Raw genomic sequence first — 23,132 nt, 5'->3', positions numbered from 1 at the left:
CTTTTGTACCACTGCTGAGGCTTTTGGTCTGCAGTGGTACAAAAGCCACTGCTGACCAGTGGTGCAGTGGTACAAAAGCAGTGGCTTGCATACTGCATGTATGTGGGCTGCAAACTAGGGTTTGCAGCTCACATACATGCAGAGCTGCAAACCTTTGTAGCAAAGCCTTAATGTGGATTTACCCTACACCGTTTCTTTCTCACACTTTATCTCCTTCCTGCGCAAACTATCAAACAGTCTGCATCAGATCAAAGTTAATGCCCTGTCCTCCCCCTTTCCACTGTGCTCCCCAGGCTGTAAACACTATCCAAGCAACAGCAGCCTTGAAGACACAAAGACAAGTAGCTACCCGACACCTGACTCTAACTTGAGAGCACTCAGCATGGTCTACCTGGGAATAAAATAAACTTACCGAGGGCTACCTGAGCTCCTTTCACGGGGAGAACAGAGAAAGTTGCCGCACAATCAGCAAGTACCCCCACTCAAACCACACACACTCCGTATCGCTTTGTTCCTTTGCAACCATGTTCTTGGATGTGCATCATCCACTTGTGTCTCAGCAAGTTACAAACTGAGAATATATTATTGTGACATAGGTGTGTGTATTTCTGCCAATTTAAAGTTTTCTTCATCTGTGCCTGCATCTAAAGGTATTTATGCACACCTGGGGTGCAGAGGCAATTGAAGGCCAACTCAGGTATACTCAGCGGAAGCAAGTGAGACGCCATGGGTTGCCGTGGCGGCAACCTAGGTGTGTACTCTGTCTTTTCATGTGAAAGCACCTGAAAGCCAACAAAAGATCCCTCTTCTTCCCCCCTCTTCCCCCCTCCTCCCTTCCTTTCTGCATCTCACAGCACAAAAGACAGGAATGAATGAAAGGACAGGAGAGGAAGGGGGATGAGGTAAGAGTTTGAAGACAAGAGGGTGGAGCAAAAGAGCTTCTCAAACCTTTTACAGGACATACCACCTGAGAAATGGATTACCATTGTTGGCTCCACGCTTGTGACTGACATAAAAAGGTCTTTGAGGAGACTTCCGATGATATCATGGATGGAAAGCCAGCCAAGCTTCTCAGCTCTTGATAATACGCCGTAAGTTTCCCTGAAATCAAACAAGAATACACAACTGGTGTAATGTTGATGTGGGCAGCAGAAGTGGCAGAGGTGGAAATTTTAAGAGTGAGATGCAAGATGAAGAAGACATAAACAGGAAACACGACGACCACTGCATTCAGATGATGGCAATGAAAACCAGTCCAGATTATGCAATAAGCAAGGAAATAAAGCAACTGCAAAAATAGAAGCTCTTCAAGGAGTTCAAGGAATTCTTTTCAGAGCATCAGCATTACTGTACCAAAATAAATTAGATGTAGACTCGACTGGAGTAACTGGAGGAGTGGGGAATGGAGACTAATGCAGCTCTCTCTATGTTCCTGCCACAACATTTGGTCAGAGGAAAGGGTGCTCGCTGCGTTGGATTGGCAGTGCCAGGATCCCTTACAGTGGAGCAATTGAGCAGCAGCATCATATGTCAAAAAATATGCTTTAAGAATTCTGCTGATCTTTGGAATAAACCTTAATAATCACACGGTACAAAACTGACACACTAGCAGGATTGTTTCACGATTGTTTACGTGTCTGTTAATCTGGGCAAACTCCCATAATGGAAAATTGATTAATGTAGACATTTTTTTTATAATTCTTTACTATGTTGGGCTTATTTTGAATGACATTTTTTGCTATTATAAGTCTGATTGTCAGCACTGAATTAATAGCCTCATTTAGAAGAAGGATTACCCTGCAATCTTCCAACAGGATCAAAGCAGAGTAGAGAAGCAAGCATGTTTTGGCTTTGTTTGTTCTTGCTTTAGTTCTGTTTGTAATAGTTTTCACATCTGCTCACAGGGCTTCTACGGTCTTTTGATCATTTGTGAATCCCAGTAGAGTAAAATCAGCATCATTGAATACAAAGGTCTTAAATTATCCCAAGTAATTAAGGTAATATCCAAAATTATAAAAGAAAATTAAAGCTGCAAGCAGCGTATGGCCCTCGCAGCTCAGCGATGCTCCAGCCTCGTGGCGACCGCGGGGGCTGCGGCGACGCCACTTGCTCGCCACATAGACACGCTTGCGCAGTTCGCACACCCGTCCACTAGGCGATATGCATCGATGCGTCCAGCAGCGCTCCCCGATGACACACGAAAAATTTGGTGCAGATCGGCTGCTGTAGTGAGGAGATATAGCTGATGGAACAACCTTCCATCATATAACCCCTTCTAAAGAAGTGGTTACATGTTTTACAGTCATCTGAAGTCATCTCAGTGGTTTCCAGGCAGCCATCAATTGCCTCTATGAATAAGCTAAAGTGACCTCTCTTATGGAAGTTGGTCCACATGGGAGGGCGAGCTGATGGAATAACCTTCCATCAGCTATGGAAGGTTCGCAGTAGAGTCGAATTACAATTTAATGCTATTGGGGTTTTTCGAGGTTCACAAAAGTCAATCATAAAAAGTTTGGTGCAAATCGGATGATGCATGTATGATTTAGACATTTTGACTTGCTTGTATCCAATGTTTCTTGTGTTTAAAGCTTGTGATATTAACGCGTGACCACAGTTTTTACATATTTAATATCTTCCACACTTTATATGAAGTGTAATTTGTTATGCGACTTTATTTATAACAGGTGTATTGAAAAAGAACAGTTCAGATTTGACAAAATAAGTCCAAAAAAAAAAATCTAATATTACAGTGAAAATTGATCCCTACAAAATAATGACATAAAGAGGCACTTAATTCCGACCGGACTCGAACAGTCGTAGCACACCCACTACAGGATAATTGGTTACGATTATCGCAAGTGACAATCTTAGAACGCCGAATGCAAAACCAGGGCAAAAAGACTTGTAGTGTGAACTGGGCGTTAGGAGTTATGCTTAGCACAGCATTGGAACAATTTATATACTCGACAAAACCACAAGAATATCACTTACTTCATCTGAATATTTTTTTAAATGAAAAGCTATAGATGTATGCGCTAATCCTTTTATTAGAATATCATACAAACGTGTTTGTAAGAATACAACAGTATCAGACAGCAGAAACAGGTTTATATTACAATTAAATTGAACACAGACATCTACAAATACAGATCACCGCAACTCTTTTTTGCACATTAATCCATTCTGACAGACTTTATCAGATGCAGCGCAGCCACAATGTGTCCACCGAACTGAAATAATATATGCTTAATATACACTAATATTATACCCTATTACACAGCTTCAATCCCACGTAGTATCACTACCAACATCTATTTAGCAAGGTTTAATAAAAAATAAAAAATAAAAAAAAGAGTAGAATTAAACTAAAATAAAACAATTTTCACACAGACTTGACGCATCTGCCAATTTTGGTGAATTTGTGAATATGATAAAGCCTCCAAAAAGCCAATTCATTTGACAGAAGCATAATAATAAACACTATGATTACAATAGGCATTTGCAGCGCTTAGCTGCTCGGGTCTAATTATTCAAGCCATATCCCTCTAGGAAATCCACCTTTCTTCTCAGTTGTATGTTAAGGATTGGTGGATATGTTTGAGCTCATAACTTTAGGAACTTAATTATTACCCTAAATGTCAAACTTAACGCCCCTAACAACAAAAGGAGCTAATTCTCAAAGCCAGTAGTTGGTCCCTATTCCTTTTGTTGTTAGTTGTGTCAGTGTTTGATCTAAGATGGGAAAACTCAGTCTATTCTTGGATTGGTCATTTATTTAATAATATGGTAAATATAGAGTAGAAGATTGGAAGAACTGGAACAATTGATTTGTGTGATTATTGTGTCGTCTTTATTAATATTCATTTACCAAATGTTTCAGGATTCTAACCATGCCTATGCTTCGAACACAGCATAAAATGCTAATGCACACATAGGCAAAGATCTCGCATAACTGCGTTCAGGTCTGCAGACACAAAACTCAAAGGGGAAGAGAGGTGAGGTTCATAAACCTGGGAACACCATCCCAACTGTGAAGTATGGAGGTGACTTCACCATGTTGCGTGGGCGATTTGCTGCAGAAGGGAGTGTTGCATCTCAAAAAAATCAATGGTGCCATGAGGAAAGAACATTATGTGTAAATAATAATGTATCATCTCAAGACATCATCGAGGAAGCTAGAGTGTGGGCACAAATGATTCTTCCAAATGGTAAAAGGCCTGCACAGCGCTCTATCAAATTCAGAGGATCCCAGAGCGCTTCGCACTGCATTGAGTCATTCACACATTCAGTACCAGGTACTGGATCGTAGCATCAGCTGTCCTGGACAGTCTGACAGAGTTGAGGCACCCACGCACTGACCACCACCAGCAGGCAAGTTTGGTTAAGTGAAAGGACACAGTGAAAGAGACGGACAGAGCAGGTGACCAAACCGGCAACCTACCAATTATGGGACAAACTCCAAATAATACCACCAAATTAGTTACAGCATGGTTTAAGACCACAAAGGCAACGTGTAAGAGCGGTCATCTCCAAGACCAGATCTCAGTGTCACAAAAGAAATTATCAGCAGTGCTTAAAAAATGTGTGTAACCAAGATGGCCTACAAACTTGATTCATTTAAATCGCATGTGACTAGAGAAATTGGTCAAAATGCCAGCAAAAATATTGCAATAACAACATCTAAAATGTACCAAATCATTCATTTTGAAAAGCAAAGCTAAGAAATAACATAGATACACATACATAAAGATTTCTGATTCTATTATGTAGAATTTACTTTTGTGTAGCTTTATATCATGACAGTGTGATTCCATCACACTATGTTGCTTTGTTTCTTTCATGCATGTTTGATAAATTCTTTCATCTCCTGTGGCAATCATTTGAGGGTACCTGAATGCTTGTGTTACACAGCAGAAAATTATGGGCCTTCTGGTGTAGCATATTAAGTTCAAACTGTGAACAGACAGCACAGCGGTTATTGTAGCTGCTCCTAATATCTGCTCAGCAATGGCGGACTTCTTCATCCTGCCAGACAGTCAACCACTAAACACAATAATCAAAAAGCGGCACAACAGTAAACACACATACTCACTACTGACGTCACCATACATCTACTCCAACATAACTTTAAATACATATATTTAGAAAATATTTTGCGGCCATATTACAGCCGACCAACTGAGCACACACGAGCGCGAGCCATTAGCATCATTACTTTAGCCTGGTGCTAACTCCGGCTTCACATTCAGTTCGGCAGTTCAGTTCTGTTGAAGCACTTTTTTTTCTGCCAGACGGTACTTATCAGAGGCTACTAGCGTTATAATCTATATATATTATTTACGACTCAGCTTACCTGTGAACAGAAAGCACAGCGGTTATTGTAGCTGCTCCTAATATCTGTTGTAAACTGTTTTCTCAGCAATGGCGGACTTCTTCATCCTGCCAGAGCGTCAACCGTTGTTGGATACGGCGCTGAGCGCCCTCTGATGGCGAAATTCGTACATTGTTAGATATAATAAATTCTAACGCTAGTTAGAAACGCTAGTTTCTGGCGTTTTATCTTTAGCATAAAAATAAAATGGGGGGCTATTATTTTCATGCCTTGTTCTCTTTCATAGTACCACACTTGTTCTCACCAAGAGCCATCTATTCCACGCAGCTTTCCTCCTCGGAGCTGCAGTCTCTTCCGCCTCACGAAGCACCCATGCCCTGAACCTTCCCTCGCTCCTTCAGCCTTGTGTTGCAGCAATCAGCAAACATCTGCTGAAACTGTGCATCTGCTGAGCTTATCATAATTGTAAATTACTGCAGCAAAATAGAGAAAAAAACAACAACAACCTTGCAGCAATTTTCTATCGGCCTCCTATCAGCTTGTTTTCCAAGGCTTGATCGCAGAGCAATTGGAAACTCTTGACAGAGATAAAGAGTTTATGATTTAATTCCTCTCTCTCTTTTTTTCATATGCAAATGGAGAGATGGCTACAAATAAGATTGATATTACTTCGTAGTAAGTTGGTATTTGCTTTGATTTGATCAGTTTTTCATTTATTGTGCAATAGCTAAAACAGAACATGAGAGGGAGCTCCTTCCTCATTACTAAGTGGAATCCCTATAGAAAAGCAAAGATTTCATCTAAAATCTCCCTACCTGGTATTTCTGGATATGAAAATAGACACTTAGCTATATATTTTTATTCAAGCCCAAGCTTGTTGGGTAGTTAAATAATTTTGGAAAGCTTTCAAAGCATGAGGTGAATCATTCTAAAGACTTTTGTCTGCTTCTCACTTTCGTGCAGCAAACAAAAATGAAACATAGCCATCTTGGCATTTGATCTTGGCTTTGCTTAGTTTCTCTGCACACAGCACAAGGGTTAGAAAAAAAAAAGCTGACTAAAACAGGCAGGTCTACACATGAACAGCAGCAAATCAAGAGATGTAACACTTTGTTTGTTGCTATTCTGAGCAGAGCTACTGGCACTGCAATCACAGCGATGTATTTTTGGGTGAGTGTGATGGTGTGTATGCGTGTATGTGTAATTGTTACACTTGGTTCTGTCTTCATAAAAAGCTGATTGGTCTTGGAAAGCAGTTCAACTCTGTAGCCACGACTAACTGGTCATGTCAGTGTGTGTGTGTGTAGATGAGCACTTTTTTCTTCTTAACTGCAGGATCTCATTGATGTGTGCGTGTGTGAACTATTTTCAGATTACGAATAATGCTGTTTTTTCCCTTCTTGTTGTCATGCTCAGGTCTACAAGATTTCAGCTGTTTGGCTGTAGGAGGAGACAGATGTGGAATGTTAGCCATGATGGAAAGCACTGCGCTGTCTCCCCAAAATCTCCTTCATGCAGGACTTAGATAAGACAGCCAGCCGATTATTGTGGGTAAACACACCAGAATATCAGCCAGCTCTAAACTAAATATAGTGGCAGTTGCAAAATTACAGTTCGTAAATCCTGCGCAAGCTCTACCTTATCATCACTACAATCATGAAAACAATTATAGTATAAATCATCCAGGGCTGCTGCGTGAATCGCTCCTGATTGAAGTTAGTTTTGAATGCAGTGATAAAATATTGCCATCTACTGGCCAGCGTGAAAACAGCAGGACCGCTGCAGACCAAAAAAAAAAAAAAAAAAAAAAAAAAAAAAAAAAAAAAAAAAAACCAGGCAATGCTGCGAGTACATCTTTGAGGCTCTGTGCACTTTCTACTTAAAATGGTTAGATGACCAATAAGCATGTAAAACGCTCAAAATGTTGTTCATGACTGGAAAAATAACTACATTAGTCCATTTTTCATATAACAGGCGTTCTAATATGAAGCAAATAAGTGGAGAATAAAAAAAAAAGATTGTCAAAAGAGCTTTGACTAAATATTGTTTTTGAGAAATTAGCATTTTATTCGCTCTAAGGAGACTTGGGACACTCACTGCCTGCTTTTGTTGGTGCTACTTTTTAGTGGCTTACCATATCAGCCAATCACATGAGAGCAACTCAAATGATTTAAGCAGTTAGACATCAAAAAGACAACTTACAGAAGTTGTACAATGTCCACATTGCTATTATGTAAATGTGGGCCAAAATCCAAGAGAATTGTCCCCAGTAGTTGTCAACTATGCTATGTGAATTAACTCAACTTTGAAGCTGAACTATCACATCCAAGTCTTGGTTGTGTTTTTTTTTTTTTTTTCTTCAAACTGGATCTCTTTCCAAAATCCATTTTTCTGACTGATTCTTGTGATGCTTTAAAAAATATCTCAGTCTGTCAAAAATAACAAAAGAGACACATAAGCACTTTGTATTGCCTTGTTGCTGAAAATGTGCCATATAAATAAAATTACCTTTACCTTTATTTGAGAAACAAAAAAAAAAATAGCAGAAACAAAAATTTATTTCTTTAGGGGAGAGCTTTCCAAAGCATACTTTAAAATGATCACTTTCCTATGAAAATCCATAAAGCGTTATTTTGGCAAAAAAAAAAAAAGAAAAAAAAAAAAAAAAGCAACAACCCCTTTTGGCAAAAAAAGGCCGAAGCAAAAAAAAAAAAAAAACATCAAAAATATCTCTTTTAGCAAAAATGACTTAGACCATTATTCTTGTAAGTTGACAATATGTCTTTATGGATTTTGATTTAGGAATTAAAAATATTAACATCAGCATGAACAGCATGAAGGCCAATGGTCTTCATAATTTGTTAAAACACTTTCTACTGTCACAGCTAGTACATGTCACAATAATTCTTCTGCTGCCCACTCAGCACAAATCTCAGACCACATTAGCCAAATTGCATGGACTTAACAAAGCAAACCACCCTGTTCTTCATTCCTTTGACCTCACTCTGGCTTGTGAGCATTTCAACAGACGGGAAGTGACATCTCTGCAGCCGCTCTGACGATGTCATGGTTTTTCGGTGGAAAGAGGAAGCCCGTCACCTGCCATACCAGAGCATCTCTTAGAACGCGCACAAGCTGACGCACTTATCCCTGCTTCCCTGGGCACTCCTGAACCTGAAGAAATCACAGCAGCAGAAAAACCCAAAAGAATGTAGTTCCCATGGATTACTGCAGTGCTGTGTTGTGATATGTCCTCTTTGGAATTTCTTGTTGCAGCGTTATGTTCATATTCTCAGAATGCATTAAAAAAATTGGGTTCTTTGGGAGGGGGAAGAGGGGGTTTCTGCAGAGGTAGGTTCTCAGATTAAGTCAGAGGCACTTGCTTTAATGCTTTCAGTGTATCTGGGAGCAGCAAATATAATGTACTGAAACAAGTAGTGGAAAGAGAATTTATAATCCTTAAGCAGAACATTAGTCTCGTACGACTAAAAACTTAGTTTAGTGAAATAGGCCTCTTTCATCATCATTATCTGTGGCAAGTCTCGGCTTGCCAACATTTTCAGTACAAAGCTGTGTGGCATTGTGAACAGTATGCTGCACGCCCTGACTCTGCAAATGTGCTGATGCAAGCACTGTGTGCACATAGTTGCCTCCAGGGATGTAAACTGTAAAACTAATTCAGCACATACGTCTTCAGTTAAAAAAAAAAAATAAGAGGTATAACCACCAGGTCAAATCACTCCTAAAAACAGATGTGTATTCAAAGACTCCTGATCAGCAGTCATAGTCAAATTATTCAGGAAGAGACAGTTATTTTTATGAACTTCCTCAGAGATGCAAAAGTGAAATTGGCAATGAGTATATCTTACTCTGAAAATCAAAGGAACTCCAGTTAAACATAACCCAGGAGTTTTGCAAGTCTGCATAGAAGTCATTAAATATTTATTTTTCAGTTAGTAATCCATCTGTTTCCTCAGTGTTGCTGTTGGAATAATTGTACGTACAGCTTATGTGTAGAGTGCCATATTTTTTTTTAAAGAAATTGGTTTGGAGTTTAGCAAATGTTTTTTTTTTTTTTTTTTTTTTGGCCTGATTCAATAATCAGGCAATTACAGACACAACCCTGCTAAGCTCTGGTTGTGCTGTTCACTATAGTTCCTATAATCAAACAAAGCCTAACTTGTACATTGAATAATCATTTGATCAGATGATTTTTTTTTATTTTTTATTATTGGTTATTTGCAGACAAGACAACCAGATAGAAGGGGTGTCAACATTTGAAGCAACTTCTGAAAAATCTGTAGCCTATGCCAATTTCTCTCACTTGGTCAACAAAAAGACAACAAAGCAAAACTCTCAAAATGATATTGTGGTTGAGCCGTGACCAACGCCAGAAACGAAATGTCAACTTCTGAAAAGGAGCAGCTGGACTGCTGAGAGCAGAGCAGGTATGAGTTACAGAAAAGAAAAAGTGAGCAACATAGCCGTATCTTATATCATCACCAATGTTTATTCTTAACCAGCATTTTTGATCCAACGTTGCACAATTTATTCATTCAAAGCGTGACGGGTCATTGGGGTAAGGTTCATATTTGTGACCATCGCAACTTTGAGTTTCGCCGACTGCTTTGTTTTTTTTTTTCTTAAGAGCAATAAAACTTGAAATGATTTTTTTTTTTTTTAGTTCAAAATCACAACAGTTCCCAATGATTGGTGGACTTTATTATAATTACAGATAAAAATGACAAAACAAAATAAAAAAGTAAATCTTTTTGGCTTCAGATCTCTAAGCCCAAGCAATCAAATGCTGCTTTGTAAATACAAAATTACCCATTACCAATAAAAAGCTATTATCTTTACAATAACTGGTGTTAAATTCTGTTTTTAAATGTAAACAAAGCATTTAAACTGTTTATTTTTTAACTAGCAGTGGCCTTTGTGATGCAAAAGTAACTTTTCATGTCATAACAGCTTCTGAAGTTTACAAACGTCACCAATAAGAGTTTATTACTATTATCACAAGACGACTGATTTTTATGAGTGTTATTATTTTTTCCTGTCCTAATAAATTGTTTTCCTATTATATCATCATTGACACAACATTGCCTGTCCCTGATTCAAGCACTCTGGAGGTGAACTGAGACCATCTCTTTATTGCTATAGATTTTGAACTTTATCTTCAAGTTCAAATTTGCTTATACAGCACATTTAAAAACAACTGGAACAAAGTGCTCTAGATACAGTAGAAAAACAGCATCAAAGCACAAAAGTGAATGTAATAATAAAAAGGCAATACAAACTATATCTCACTAATAATATCTCATGCCATATTAAAAACTAGTAAGCTTTTAATATGTGATTAATATGATTCAACAGCTCGAAAACAAGAAAATGGAAAAACAAATCGCTCTTTTTTTTTTAAAGGAAAACTTTAAGAAGAATAAATAAATAAAATGACCAAAATTTATGCCGTTTGCATCAACATAATCAAAGTTGTACAAAAATAAAATTTTAAATAAAAAAAAAAAAATCCAGTAAGAGAAAACTGTTATCAGTTTGGCAGAAAAGGTTTTTCTGCTTTGTTATAAGTTCATGACATTTTCGTTTACATTTGCTTTTGGTTCTCTTCTATTGACAGAACACATTTAAAAGCAGCCGACACTGACCAAATGGCTGCAGATAAAATCAGCAAAACCCATAAGAGTAAGAAAAATATGAATGCAATCAATAAACAAAATAAGATATAAGACTTCTAGACACTTATAACAATGGGGGAAACATCTATTATAAAGCTAAATTAAAAACCATTGTTTTCTGAGACGAGATTTGATCGTTTGCCTGTTATTCAGGGTTAATCAGCTCCATAATTGAGGTTCTACAGATTCAAAGGCAATTTACAGACACATATTTGCCCATGAATGGCCTTATAAGTAATATCTTAAAATCAGTCCCAAAATGAAAGGGAAACCAGTGCAAATACTAAGCAAACATAATTGTGTTTTGAGTCGCGGGACTCAGGACCGGCTGGAGCCATGAAACTAAACGTTAACTCTTAACACGTTCATGAAAACTTATACAGTCCCAAATTGGGACGAAATAAAAACATGGATTACATTTTTAACAAACAGGAAAGATCAAAAAGTGTTTCTCTTCATAAAAGTTTATAATTTTTGTTACATCAAATCATGATTAAAATCAGGATGTAAGTCTGATAAAAAAAAAAACAGAGTCAAAGCTACCTAAATCTTTTTTTTTTTGTTCATTAGATTTAAAGAGAATAGGCAGTTAATTATCACATAACGTGCAGTGATCCTGTTATTTATAAAGAAGCCATTTCCTCTGTAATATGAACGCTCACTAACTGGGCCCATCGCCTTCTACAAGAGTCATTCACAACACAGCGGACAGATGTTACATGAGAGTTTGTTGCTATTGAAGCGAAAAGCGTGGTGAGAAAGAGAGCTATTGTTTTTTCCTCCGGTCCATCCTCATGACAGCTGTGGAGTGGAGGTGTGGGTCTGCAGCCAGGGGGATTCTCCATCGCACGGCGCGGCCTGCGCTCACAGACAAATATGCAGTGTGATATCAATGTGTGGGCTTTCTTCTCCGGAAAAAAAAAAAGACTGGTTCAGATTAACTCATCAAACACCCTGAAGTCTTCATTGTGTTTTTCTGTTTTGCTTTTTTTGCATAAAAAATAAATAAATAAATAAATCACAGAAATGTTTTATTTCATCCTCGGAGCTCAGATAAAACTCGACTGTCTGCTTATCTCACTGTGAAGACAGATGATTTATGTATGGTCCTCACACTCGAGTTTATGTGTCGCTCCGATAAGGCTGGTAGGCCTGTGTTCATGTCTGCGTGCTTTATGAGTGTTTATTGAGACCACAGCTTGCCGGACTGCCTACTGGAGGACACAAACAATATTCCGTGGGAATGCAGTGTCCCACCAGTTCCCAGTCCCATTCCTTATCTCCAAGCATTCCCACATGAGCAATGTATATTATCTTCAAAAAGCAGGAGCATTTCAACTTGTCGGCTGCTCATAGCCATGTGCAAATGGAATGTCTTTTGTGCCTCCGCTGCAAGGTTGTTAAACTTGCATACAGTTAGATGGCATTGTTGCAAAGATGACTGCTGCAAAAAAAGAAAAAAAAAGAAAAAAAAAAGAATATGCTGCTCTTGTGAGCCAAGAATTAAAAAAAAAAAACATGACAGGAAGCAGAGCCAGAGGGGAAAAAACAAAAATAAAGGTGTGTTAGACTGATAGAGTGTTGGAGAAGGTGGAGACAGCAGCATCAACCTCAGGTTTTGCATATTTTCCCAGCGTCTTTGATACTCAGATCATTTCCCAACATAAAGTGCAACTGTCTCCTCACCTGCCAGACTGCCTCTCCTAACTCACCTGGCCTGGGAGGCAGGCCCTACTTGTGGGTGTGGACATAAAACAGTTAAAAAACAGTTAAACACTACAGACACTTTAAATGATCTTTTTAACTAACACATCTGTTGCATCCAAACAGTTGTTATTACTCATAGTATAGAATGCCATGAAAATGCGTCACCCCTTAATGCTTTTTTAAAAAAATGTTTTTGCAAATGTTGATTTCACTTATTAAAGGAAATGAACGATCCAAACCAGCCTGGTGCTGTGTCACCAGGCTGAATCAATGAGACCCCCGAACTTGATGGTGTCAGTGTGGCTATTTGGAGGTGCTACTGATGGAACCGTTACTTCTGACACCAAGAAACCCTGAAGAAGAATTTCCGGCCATCTGTGTGTGAGGTGCAGCTGGGTTATGCAGTTGGACAATTATCCAAAACACAAAAAGATAAGGTTTTGAAGTAGCCTAATCAAAGTCCAGGCCTAAATATCACTGGGTTGCTGTGATATTTTATGCTTGAAAACTCCCCAGAAATAAAGAAAAGTGGGCAAAGATTTCAGCAGAGCGACGTAGAAAACTAACTTTCGGTTATCACCATCTGTTGTTGTCACAGACAAGGGTGGCACAACCAAGTATTAGATTTTCACATCAGAGTCATGTTGATTTATTTAGCTATTTCCACTTGTCAAAACAGTTGTTTTTAAACTGTAGCAAAAAGAAAAGAAAGACAAAGAAAAACAAGACATCTGTAAGGAAGCAAATACTTTTACATTTAGTTTCAATTAAATCCATGATGGGAACCGGCCCCGGAGACTGTATAAGTCTAGTTAGTCCACCTAGAGAAGTGTTTCTGTTCATAGAAAGACTCCCTTTAGGAACAAACAAGTCTGGCACTTATCACTTGACACACACACAAACACACTCTCTGCTTCTGAGTGAGCGTTGGGGGAATTCCCGCTAACCTGCATGTGTACAGGTGATTTGCGTATATTCACTAATCTGGGGGGGTTTAGCTTTAACTGTAAATCCGCCAACACCTGGACAGATGTATAAACACAAAGACCCTTGCTCATCAGCAACTGATGGTGGGCCTGATAAGATGCAACGCAATCATCTTAATTGCTTCGGAGCTGACACACTCATGAGTGTGTGTAGGTTTCTGAATCAGTTTTACAAGTCACCTGCAACACGGAGACCGTTGAATGTCATGAGTGACTCAGAGACGCTTTTTTTTGTTGTTTTTTAATTTCCCTCACACACCCATATGGACATTATCACACATGCCCAGCAACAAGCAATGAATACACGTTGATTGAGGTCAACTACAGAATTGTTTGTTTTGCGCAGCTTGTGGACAGAAAGTTACTGAACAATAACTTTTGTCTCTTTCCAGTTGCCCCTACAAGCCAGACATTCCTTAAACTAGTTAATAATTGAAGATGCCACTGTCTGTTCATTAATATGTTAATTATTTTTGAGTTTCTGGATACCCAACCCTTTCAAGGACACAAACCAAGAAAGTGAAACTCTGCGTTGGTGTGTTTATAGGTGCATTTCAGACTGCAAGCGTCCAGAGCCTGTCTGGCCTTATCACCTTGTGCGAATACTCCAGGTGCGAGCAGAGCAATAGGAATCCTAACCGTCGTCTATCTGACTGAAAGCCCAGGGTTTTTCCAAACACGTTTATCAAGTCTCCCTTATTCACCTCCTGGTGTTTTCTTAAAGAGGTCTTTTGGGTATTTTATTTTGAAAAAATAAAAATGAAAAAATTCTAAAATTTAAAAATAAAATGTGTAGTTAAATACATTTTTAAGTCAAAAAGTAAAAAAAAAAAAAAATCAGCTAGGAGACCGAGAACCTTTTACAACATGAAGAAAACACTCAAATGTTTCCTCATTGCCTATGTGTTTTATTGTGACAGTGGACGTTAAAAACAATGTTACACGTCATTTTTGGGGAATCTGGGGGCCAGTTAGAGGAACATTATCTCTGTAACCCATAAACATAATTTATCATCTCAAGTACCTGTAGAATGAAATATTTCCCTGAAAAAAGTTTTGTGAGCTCAGTTCATCCATTAAAAAAAAAAAATAAATAAAAAAAAAGGAAAAACGTTAAGTCAGGAAGATTGTTGGAGCATTCCTAGAACAGAATTACGAATGCTGCCACAATGATATTGCTCATTACTTTAATTGTTGATGAATGCGATTGAAGATTGAAGTTTGCCGTCATCTTTATCTTCTTTTCACAAGAAGAAATGAATATGATGTTCTCACACAAATTGAGGTGAAACTTAAAAAAGAAAAAAAACTCTTAGATCTTGTATGTTCTTCAAATGTAGTAAAATACCTTTCAAAACCTAAATAGTTACAGATTTATGTTTGGACACGAGACCTAATTTTGCAACCTCAGAAATGTTTTTTTTTTTATCTTTAAAATGGATGGATTTATCATAGAGATTATATAAAAATAACAAAGCTGCTGTTATGTCCGTGCCACAGTCTTGACAACGTCAGCTCATAAAAACAAATTATGATCCTGATTGCAGCGTGATGCAGGGTGGGTTAATAATAAACCTAATAAAAAGGTGGCTGTTTATTTTTTGTGTGACGCTTTTATTAGTGCTAAATAATCTCCTGCCGCAGGGACAAACCTGAAACATGTTGCATGCAACTTATACATTGTTTGCATGCATGCACACCCTATCCCTGAGGGTTTAAACAGTCGTACTTGCTCTTCTGTACGTTAGGTGTGAGCATTTTCACTTGTTCCTGGATCATTTTGACTTTAAAACTCATCAGTAGTGAGTTCCAAGGTGCATAGCCTAGTAGTAACCATCCCCTTGCATTACACTGTACTTCGTATTGAGGGTCTGGCCTCTCAGCTGTTGAGAAATTCATCAGTGTGGATTGTGTTGAGGTTTTAAATTGTACCCAATCGCTTTGCCAGGTAAAAAAAAATAAAATAAAAAAAATCTACCAGAGATAATCTGAGTCAAGGGGAGAAAGCCCAGATTGTGACGGAAGCACAGGAAGGCAATGGTCAGGCTACACAAAGTGATAAATGAGAAAAAAATATATTACAAAATTAGCATAATCAATAACCAGAAGCTAAGTTTACGCAGCTACCGATCCGGGATAAACCATCATGCCACAGAGAACATCAGCGGTGTTCTTTGAGTAAAAAAAAAGGACCAATATTTATGTTCGGGGTTTGAACAGCTTAAGATAAGAGCAAGCACATAGCTACACTTTTGGTCAGAAGTATATATTCACTAACCTTGAGCATGAACCTAATTTATTTTGTGCTTTAGCTGATTTATTTGAAGTAATGCATTCTGCACAGGATTCAAACTGAACAAAAAAAAGTCATATAATCCATTTTGAGAATTGTTACCAAGCAAGCCTTGACAATAGCTTGTGGCATATTTGTAATATTTGAATACTATCTTCATTCGAAATGTCACATTTCATTACAATTATTTGGTCTAAATTCACAGACCTGGATTTTATGCACACTACTTAAAATGAATGCAAAGAATCGGTGAATATGTTTGACACTAACCTTCCAGAAGCAGCTTTCACATGTGACAGAATCGTTCAGTAATAGAGAGCTTGTGGCATTCCTCTCTTTGGAAGAAAGCAATCCAGAAAATCCTATTGAAAATTTATGGACTATGCTTGAAACCCAGATTTGTGTCAATAAAAGCAACCAATCTGAATGATTTCTACTACCTCTGCCAAAAGATACCGAGGCAAGTATATTGAATTTTACCAGAATCCTGTTGATACCTACAAAAGACATGTGGTTGAGGGGCAACTTGCTGGAAAACATTTAACCAAATATGGATGTATGGAAATATTTGAGCTTGTCTGCGCAATTTTATCGCTGCAACAGTTTTAAGACATGTTTGCACAGCTTTGTTCACTTTGTCTTACTTGACCTCTGCCATCTTTGCTCTGTGTATATCCATGCAGCAATATTTTGGTATATTTGAGTTGAAGTTATTAAACCCGTTCCTGCAAACACAGTGCCAGTTTTTATTATGACGAGATAATGCTGCAGGTGTAAAACATAAATGTAATATATTACATGTCATATAATGTCTTACCAATGAGGTCAATTGTCCTGAACTTGGGTTCATTGTGACCACGAATTCATCAGTCAGTAGCATTTTAATGATATTTTTCCCTGATTTATTTTATTTGTTCTGGGTTAATCTGTCAACATTTACTCCCTGTGTCCCAGAAAGTGCTTCATGCATGTATTCTGGTTTATATAATTTCCTGATCCCTCTTGTTTCCAGCTGAGGCTTGCAGGTTCATTTTACCGTACTTTTTTTTTATTTTTAGATTGTTTTCGGAATCCCGCATGAATACCAGGTATTCAGCCCACATGGAAGATACCAGGAAATTAAGTCTTGTCTGGCTGAATTGAATGATGTGTTTGTAATGTTTTCACTGAGAATAATGCACTCTTTGAAATCAAGGTAAAAAAAAAAAAAAAGTTAGCTATCACAGTTAGCGCATTGAAATTTCAATCTAAAGTAATTTGCTTAAGGATCTTTGTATTGATATTCTTGCAAAACACGAGAAGCAAGTAAAATCCACTGGCGTCTTCATTTGTCATAAATCCAGATTAGCTCGGTCCAAAAGCTCAAGTGGGCCCAAATACAGAATTACCATCCTCAAACACATCCAAGTTTAAAACTGCAATAATGGTTCATGTTAACAGTGTCTGTGACTCTTAAAGAGACACTTTAACACTGCAGGAAAAATAACAACTAGGTGCAACCTTTTAACAGAACTGGTGAAAGACAATCTGGAACAATCTGTTTGGGTGAGATTATTAGCATAATGGAGCACTAATCTGTAATGATTTAAAAAAATAAATAAATAAATAATAAAATACCATGGAGTCTATTACAAAATACAGGAATCGTTTGTCCTCTGGTAGTCCTCTCCTGACCCAACAGGTTACTTCAGTTTGTTGTGCTAACAAACTTGTTGTTACAGTAAAGAGGAAAAAAAATAACATAGCTGGGGGAATCCCTCAACACGGACAGCCCACAAGGGAAAAAAAAATAAAAATGTTACGCTGCCGTTTTTTTGTAGTGGAATCTACGCCTGTGAACACACACGCACACGCGCACACACATGCGCGTGCACCCGCAAGCACACACTCCGGCATAACATTAAAAAGGGAACAAACCTAATAGAAAGACACAATGAGGCATACATGCAGTGTAACCTGTGCATGACATCATGTCATGCATCAACCTGTGATGCAATGCTGGTGTCTGTTTGCTTCCCTCCAGTAGTTTACTGATCTTGTTCTGTTTGACAGATGTAGGTGTTTGCAGAACTGAGCAGAGGGGTCAATAAGGTGTCCCCAGATGGCCTCTAAAGCAACTATGCAGCTGTCAGCGTAGCAAATAAATTTCTAAAGAAAATGTTTTCTCCTTAGATTTTGCTCACGTATAATCTTTTATACCATTTTTGTGATAACAGCCCTGCTATGTCGAATAATGTCCAAACTGCTGCATATTTAATCAGTGAATACTTACTTTTAGCTGATTGTATGGGGGTTATAAATGCTAACACCTTAAAGTTCTTTAGTGACATCTGATTAAACAGATATGTCTCTTTCTCATGTTCTTTTTCTCATATATAACACACCAATATATCATCATAAAACAAAGTGTGGCCATGTTGGCAACTACAGCAGATTTCCCTTACAAACATTTCCTTGTTGTCCCAGATATTAAACAACCAGAAGCTAAAATGTATTCAGAAGCAAAGTGAAATTTTTTTTGCCATTAATGTATTTTTTTTTTACCATAACAGTTTAATAAATCATTCTTTTTTTTTTTTGCTTTTAATCTATTAGTATTTTTTAATATGACATTTTAATACAAATTCTAGATTGCAGCAGACGTGTTGGCCTAACTGTACCATGTATGTCACTCAGTCTACCTGTGTGTCTCCAACAGCACATTGAAGCCAAAAGGAATCTAGAGCCACATAATTTCCCTCCAATGTGACAAATGCAATGATAAGAAACCACAGACATCTCATTGGCTCTGAGTCCCAGGAAATAAAAGTACAAAATAAAAAAACGAGTGGTAAAGACAACATTTATTCTTTATTTCAGATACCGGTGGACCTCATTAAGTTCGAATGTCATCAGACATTAATCTATTTTGTTAAGTGAAAGCATAGCTTCATTACGAGATGAATTTAAACCTTGAGATTGAAACGCGTATTTTTCTACTATACTCTACTTTCCTTAAAATTGTAAGTTTTGTAGTCACTTGAAATGCCTCACTGTCTACACCGGTGTTGATTAATTTTTTTGCCTTTGGAGTTTTAGTTTTAACTAAATAACTAATGGACTCTTTTAATGTGGTACGGTTATACTGAGAGCTGAATAGAGTGGACTTTGACAAAACAAGCTGAGGTTTGCACATGTCCACTGACGCAGCTTGAATCTTTAGACTAGACCCTTCCACCTGGAGGTGGCAGTCTGAGAGCAGAAGATTGTTTGTGATCAGATGTTCAAGTTTAGTTTGAAATTACAGGTCAAAACTTCACAACTTGAACAAAAAGTATCTTATGCCACAGGTCTGTTTTGAAAATGAACAACTTCAATATTTTCCTCTTTTAAAACTTAAAGGTTTGGAGCTAATTGTTGATTTTGGTCAAGTTGTTTTCAGTGACATTGCTCAGAGAGCTAATTTCTATCATGCAACTCTTAGAAGGTGCTGGATTGAAGGAGAAACATAAAACCATAAGTGTAAACTTAAATTATTTATCTAAATGTAGAATTTGTTCACAGCCAGCAACTTTATTTGATACAATTACAAGTCCAGTGTTTAATTTTAAAAGAGTCTTGTTAACTTTTTGTTATGTTGACTTTTCTTTCTACTATGTCCAAAGTCTTTATTTATTTACTTATTTATTGCTAAGTTAAACTAACTTCATTAACTTAAGCCCTGAACAGTTAGGAGAACAATTGATTTCAAATATCCCTGACATTTACAAGTTTTTAGAAACAACTCAAAATGTACAGCGTACTAAAGCTTAAAAAAAAAGAAGTAAAATAGCGACATAAAACAAAACAAGTCCACTTTGCCTACAACCAACAAACCAACAAGTCACACCTTTGCATCAGATACAAGTGCATAGTAAACTTTTTTTTTATTGAAAAAATAAAAGGTGGGGGAAAAATTCTCCTATTAGATCAGCAGATATCCAGAAATACCCTGGTTCTGCAAACCGCTCCGCCTCTGCACTCGCTGGCCAATGGGAAGGGGAAGCAGGGTGTGTGCACATGCCATAAAAGAGAGATGATGCCCAGGTGGTGGAGCATTGTACAGGTGAGCACTCCAATTCTCATGTCGCCACTCTTCACTGCCTGAGGATACTACTTCACGGCACCAGACACAGGACCTGACAAAGGTGCAGCTACACTTTTGCCATTTTATTTATGCATTTCTTGTGTTTTGCTGTCATATGATTGTGTCTGTGAAAGCATCTTTCACTTCCCTTTTTATGTTTTTTTTTTTCTTTGATTCTGTTGTCTAATAAGAGTTTTATTTCTTTGTTTTAGTTTGCCCTTAAAGCATGCTGACGGAGTTAGAGACGGTGAGTTCAATGCCGCCTTTTTGCTGTTGTTGTGTTTTAAATATTGTTTTGAGTTTTATGTAAGATTTGATCTTTCTCACTGGGGGTTATTTCTAGGACATCAGTGGTGCCTGGATGTTATCTATGCAGATGAAAACATAAACACTTGCATAAATTTGCCAGTCAAACTAAAATACACATAATCCCAGAGCTAGTAACTGGCTCTTTTCCAGGATCCAAACCCTAGCTGGACACAACATGCAACATTGGATCTCGTTTGAATTTTCATAATGTTGAGTAAAATTGATCAAAATAAGAAGTTTGTCTTTTGCTGAGAAAGCAGGATATTGACACCTTCCAGAAATAAACCCAAAAGTCATTTTTTGCCAAATGTGATTTTTATTTATTTTTTTTGCCTAAGACACCTTTGACAAAATCACTTTTCACAAAAAAAAGAAAAAAAAGAAAAAAAAATGCACCTAGGCCATTATTTTTTGAAAGTTGATGGCGTGGAAAATTATTTGTGGAAAACAGTGAGGTCATTTAAAATTCATGAGATACTGACAAAAGCTTTGAAACAACTAAAATAATGTAAGGTGTTAATACCTGAGGCTAAAACTAATGAAAGACCAGCTCCACATGTCACGTCTGAAATCTTCTGTCCTGCTGTGCGGCTTTCAGAGGGCTTTCGTGCCCGAGGTGAAGCTGGGTGGATGTCGGGGTTCCTGGAGTGGGGTGGCCCCGTCGTCCTGCGCTGAGGTCGACCTCGAGGTCATCGAGGAGTACCTGCAGGAGCATTCGCTCGAGGTCCAACCCGCTCACACACCTTCAACGTCCATGGCTGCCAACATGGGCCACCAGACGCACGTTCACTCCCACCGGGACGCCAGGATCATAGGTCGGCCGAATGCTGGCAGCGGAGGGGGAATATTTGTCTGCTTGTAAGATGTTCTGCCTGACTGAATCTCGTGCCTTTCTCTCCTCAGAGAACAGCTGGTCGGGTCAGCATCCGTACGAGTGGCGCTACGGCTGCCACACTCCAAACGAGGAATACAAGGAGCCAACCCCACATCCAGCCTGGCAGAGTCCGCAAGACCAGTGGGTGAGTAAACAGTGTTTGACATCTCATCTAACTCCATGAGAAAAGCCAAGCTTATTCAGTTCACACTTCTTCAGTTGGATTTATTTGTCTTGTTTTCATTTTTCGTTCACCCAGGAACACATAGCCTACTACGGGCCTACGAGTATATATATTGATTCAGACTCGCAGTCAAGCAGTTCCCAGTACCAGGATTACCAAGATTCACCATCACCACCCTCCGACAGAGGGGAGAGGAAGGACAGGAGCTTGCCTCTGGCACCGCTATCAGGTAGAACACCTGACAGTGACCACCTCTCAGAACAGAAGCTCGTGACGGAGTGTCTTTGTCCAACTACGCACACAAGATGCGGTCAGGTCAAAACCTTTTTTTTTTTCTCCGCTTCCTCTTCAACAGGAAAGAGGAAGGAGCGCCTGTTCCAGTTCCTGTTTGAGATGCTCCAGACTCCATCAATGAGGAGCTGCATCTGGTGGGTCCAGTCCTCCTCTGGAACCTTTCAGTTCTCCTCCCAGAACAAGGAGAGTCTGGCGCAGCTGTGGGGTCGCCGAAAGGGAAACCGCAAGACCATGACCTACCAGAAGATGGCACGGGCACTAAGGAACTACTCGCGGACTGGAGAGATCCACAAGGTGAAGAGGAAGCTCACGTACCGCTTCGATGAGAAGACACTGAAAGGCTTACAAGGAGACAGCAAATTAGAGTAGCTAGTGTGTCAAAGAGCTCACAACAGAAAATCATTGGACTCACTTGAAATATTTTGTGCAGATTCTAACTATATGGTATTTTGAATGACAAATAAATACTAAGTATTTGAAAGGCCAGAGCATTAACTACTGACAGTCGGGGCTTTGTGTAGGTATAGCAGTGGTGTGTCAGAAGACTGAACAAGAAATGATGAAAGTGATACATGCAAATTTCAGGCTGTGAACGAGAGGTCAGTTGGCAAACGCCAAGTAAATCTAAAAGATTATGACATATTCCCTACTTTATAAGTAGAATTTAAATCCATCTCTTAATAAAAGTTGTTTTTCCTCTGTTTTGTGATTCTGTGTTGCAGGTATTCATGAAAATATGTGCGTAAATGTGCTGTGTTTGTGTCAAAATATCTTGTTCAAGATAAAATAAATCGGAAAAAGAGCAGAAAAAAGTGTTGTTGTTTTTTTTGCTCTGTCTACGTACACAAACAAAGTTGCCTTGTGAGGAGCGGCTCGTCGAGATAAACATTAATGTGCTTGAAGCAAGCCCACATACACAGACCTCCTGTACCAGGGCAGACACAGGCATGTGACCGTAGCCAAAATTCTATGCAAAGCAAGCATGCATTAAACCGCCACAGCAAACAGACCTGCTAATCAGTAACATCCAAAAAAACACCCTCACAACAATAAAGGCAGACACGCAAACACACGCACACACACACATGCAAACTGAGCAAGGTGTACAGGGCAAGAATTACTGTCATAAAGTTTTCAATAACTAAGTCAGTTTCTTCATAGAGATTTTCAACCATTTTCATGTTTCTTTTAAAAATAAGTGTTGTGACTTTTCTTCTGGTGTTACATCCATGAATTTGCAAACCAAAAGTTGTTTTCTGATCTCACATTGATCATTGATACAATTTTTAGATAGTCACACTTTGTTATGCTCCAGTTGTCCATATCACCTCACATACTGCATGCATACATAT

The 23,132-nt window shown here is 38.4% G+C and overlaps 2 protein-coding genes across 8 annotated transcripts in view; one reads left to right on the top strand and one right to left on the bottom strand.

The window, feature by feature from the left end:
* Window positions 1-5,445, bottom strand: part of lgr6 (leucine-rich repeat containing G protein-coupled receptor 6) — a 65,681-nt gene extending 60,236 nt beyond the window's left edge. Inside the window, exons 1-2 of one of the 4 annotated variants that reach the window (XM_007568885.2) lie at window positions 5,354-5,431; window positions 984-1,101 (exon numbers count right to left, since the gene is read on the bottom strand). In XM_007568885.2, coding sequence (XP_007568947.1) covers window positions 984-1,048 — 65 coding nt within the window. In that variant the 5' untranslated portion in view covers window positions 1,049-1,101; window positions 5,354-5,431. Of the gene's footprint in view, window positions 1-967; window positions 1,102-4,954; window positions 4,981-5,353 lie in introns of those variants that run through there. The other 3 variants (XM_016680117.1, XM_007568886.2, XM_007568887.1) reach the window with 3 other exon arrangements.
* Window positions 5,446-19,548: 14,103 nt separating this feature from the next.
* LOC103149628 (transcription factor PU.1) lies at window positions 19,549-22,261 on the top strand. 4 transcript variants are annotated; one of them, XM_007568882.2, is made up of 6 exons: window positions 19,549-20,180; window positions 20,332-20,366; window positions 21,027-21,243; window positions 21,332-21,447; window positions 21,562-21,715; window positions 21,842-22,261. In XM_007568882.2, exons 2-6 carry the CDS (start codon window positions 20,346-20,348, stop codon window positions 22,147-22,149), a joined length of 816 nt encoding a protein of 271 aa, XP_007568944.1. In that variant the 5' UTR covers window positions 19,549-20,180; window positions 20,332-20,345; the 3' UTR covers window positions 22,150-22,261. The 4 variants fall into 4 exon arrangements, with proteins under 4 accessions (XP_007568944.1, XP_007568941.1, XP_007568943.1 ...); XM_007568879.2 differs by having other exon boundaries at window positions 21,562-22,261; XM_007568881.2 differs by lacking the exons at window positions 19,549-20,180; window positions 20,332-20,366 and having other exon boundaries at window positions 20,390-21,243.
* Window positions 22,262-23,132: the final 871 nt, after the last annotated feature.

This window comes from Poecilia formosa, unplaced genomic scaffold (genome assembly GCF_000485575.1).
Source record: "Poecilia formosa unplaced genomic scaffold, Poecilia_formosa-5.1.2 Scaffold232, whole genome shotgun sequence".
NCBI lineage: Eukaryota > Metazoa > Chordata > Actinopteri > Cyprinodontiformes > Poeciliidae > Poecilia > Poecilia formosa.
Note: the sequence above shows the minus strand (reverse complement) of the source record. Positions and strands in the feature narration are given on the sequence as shown.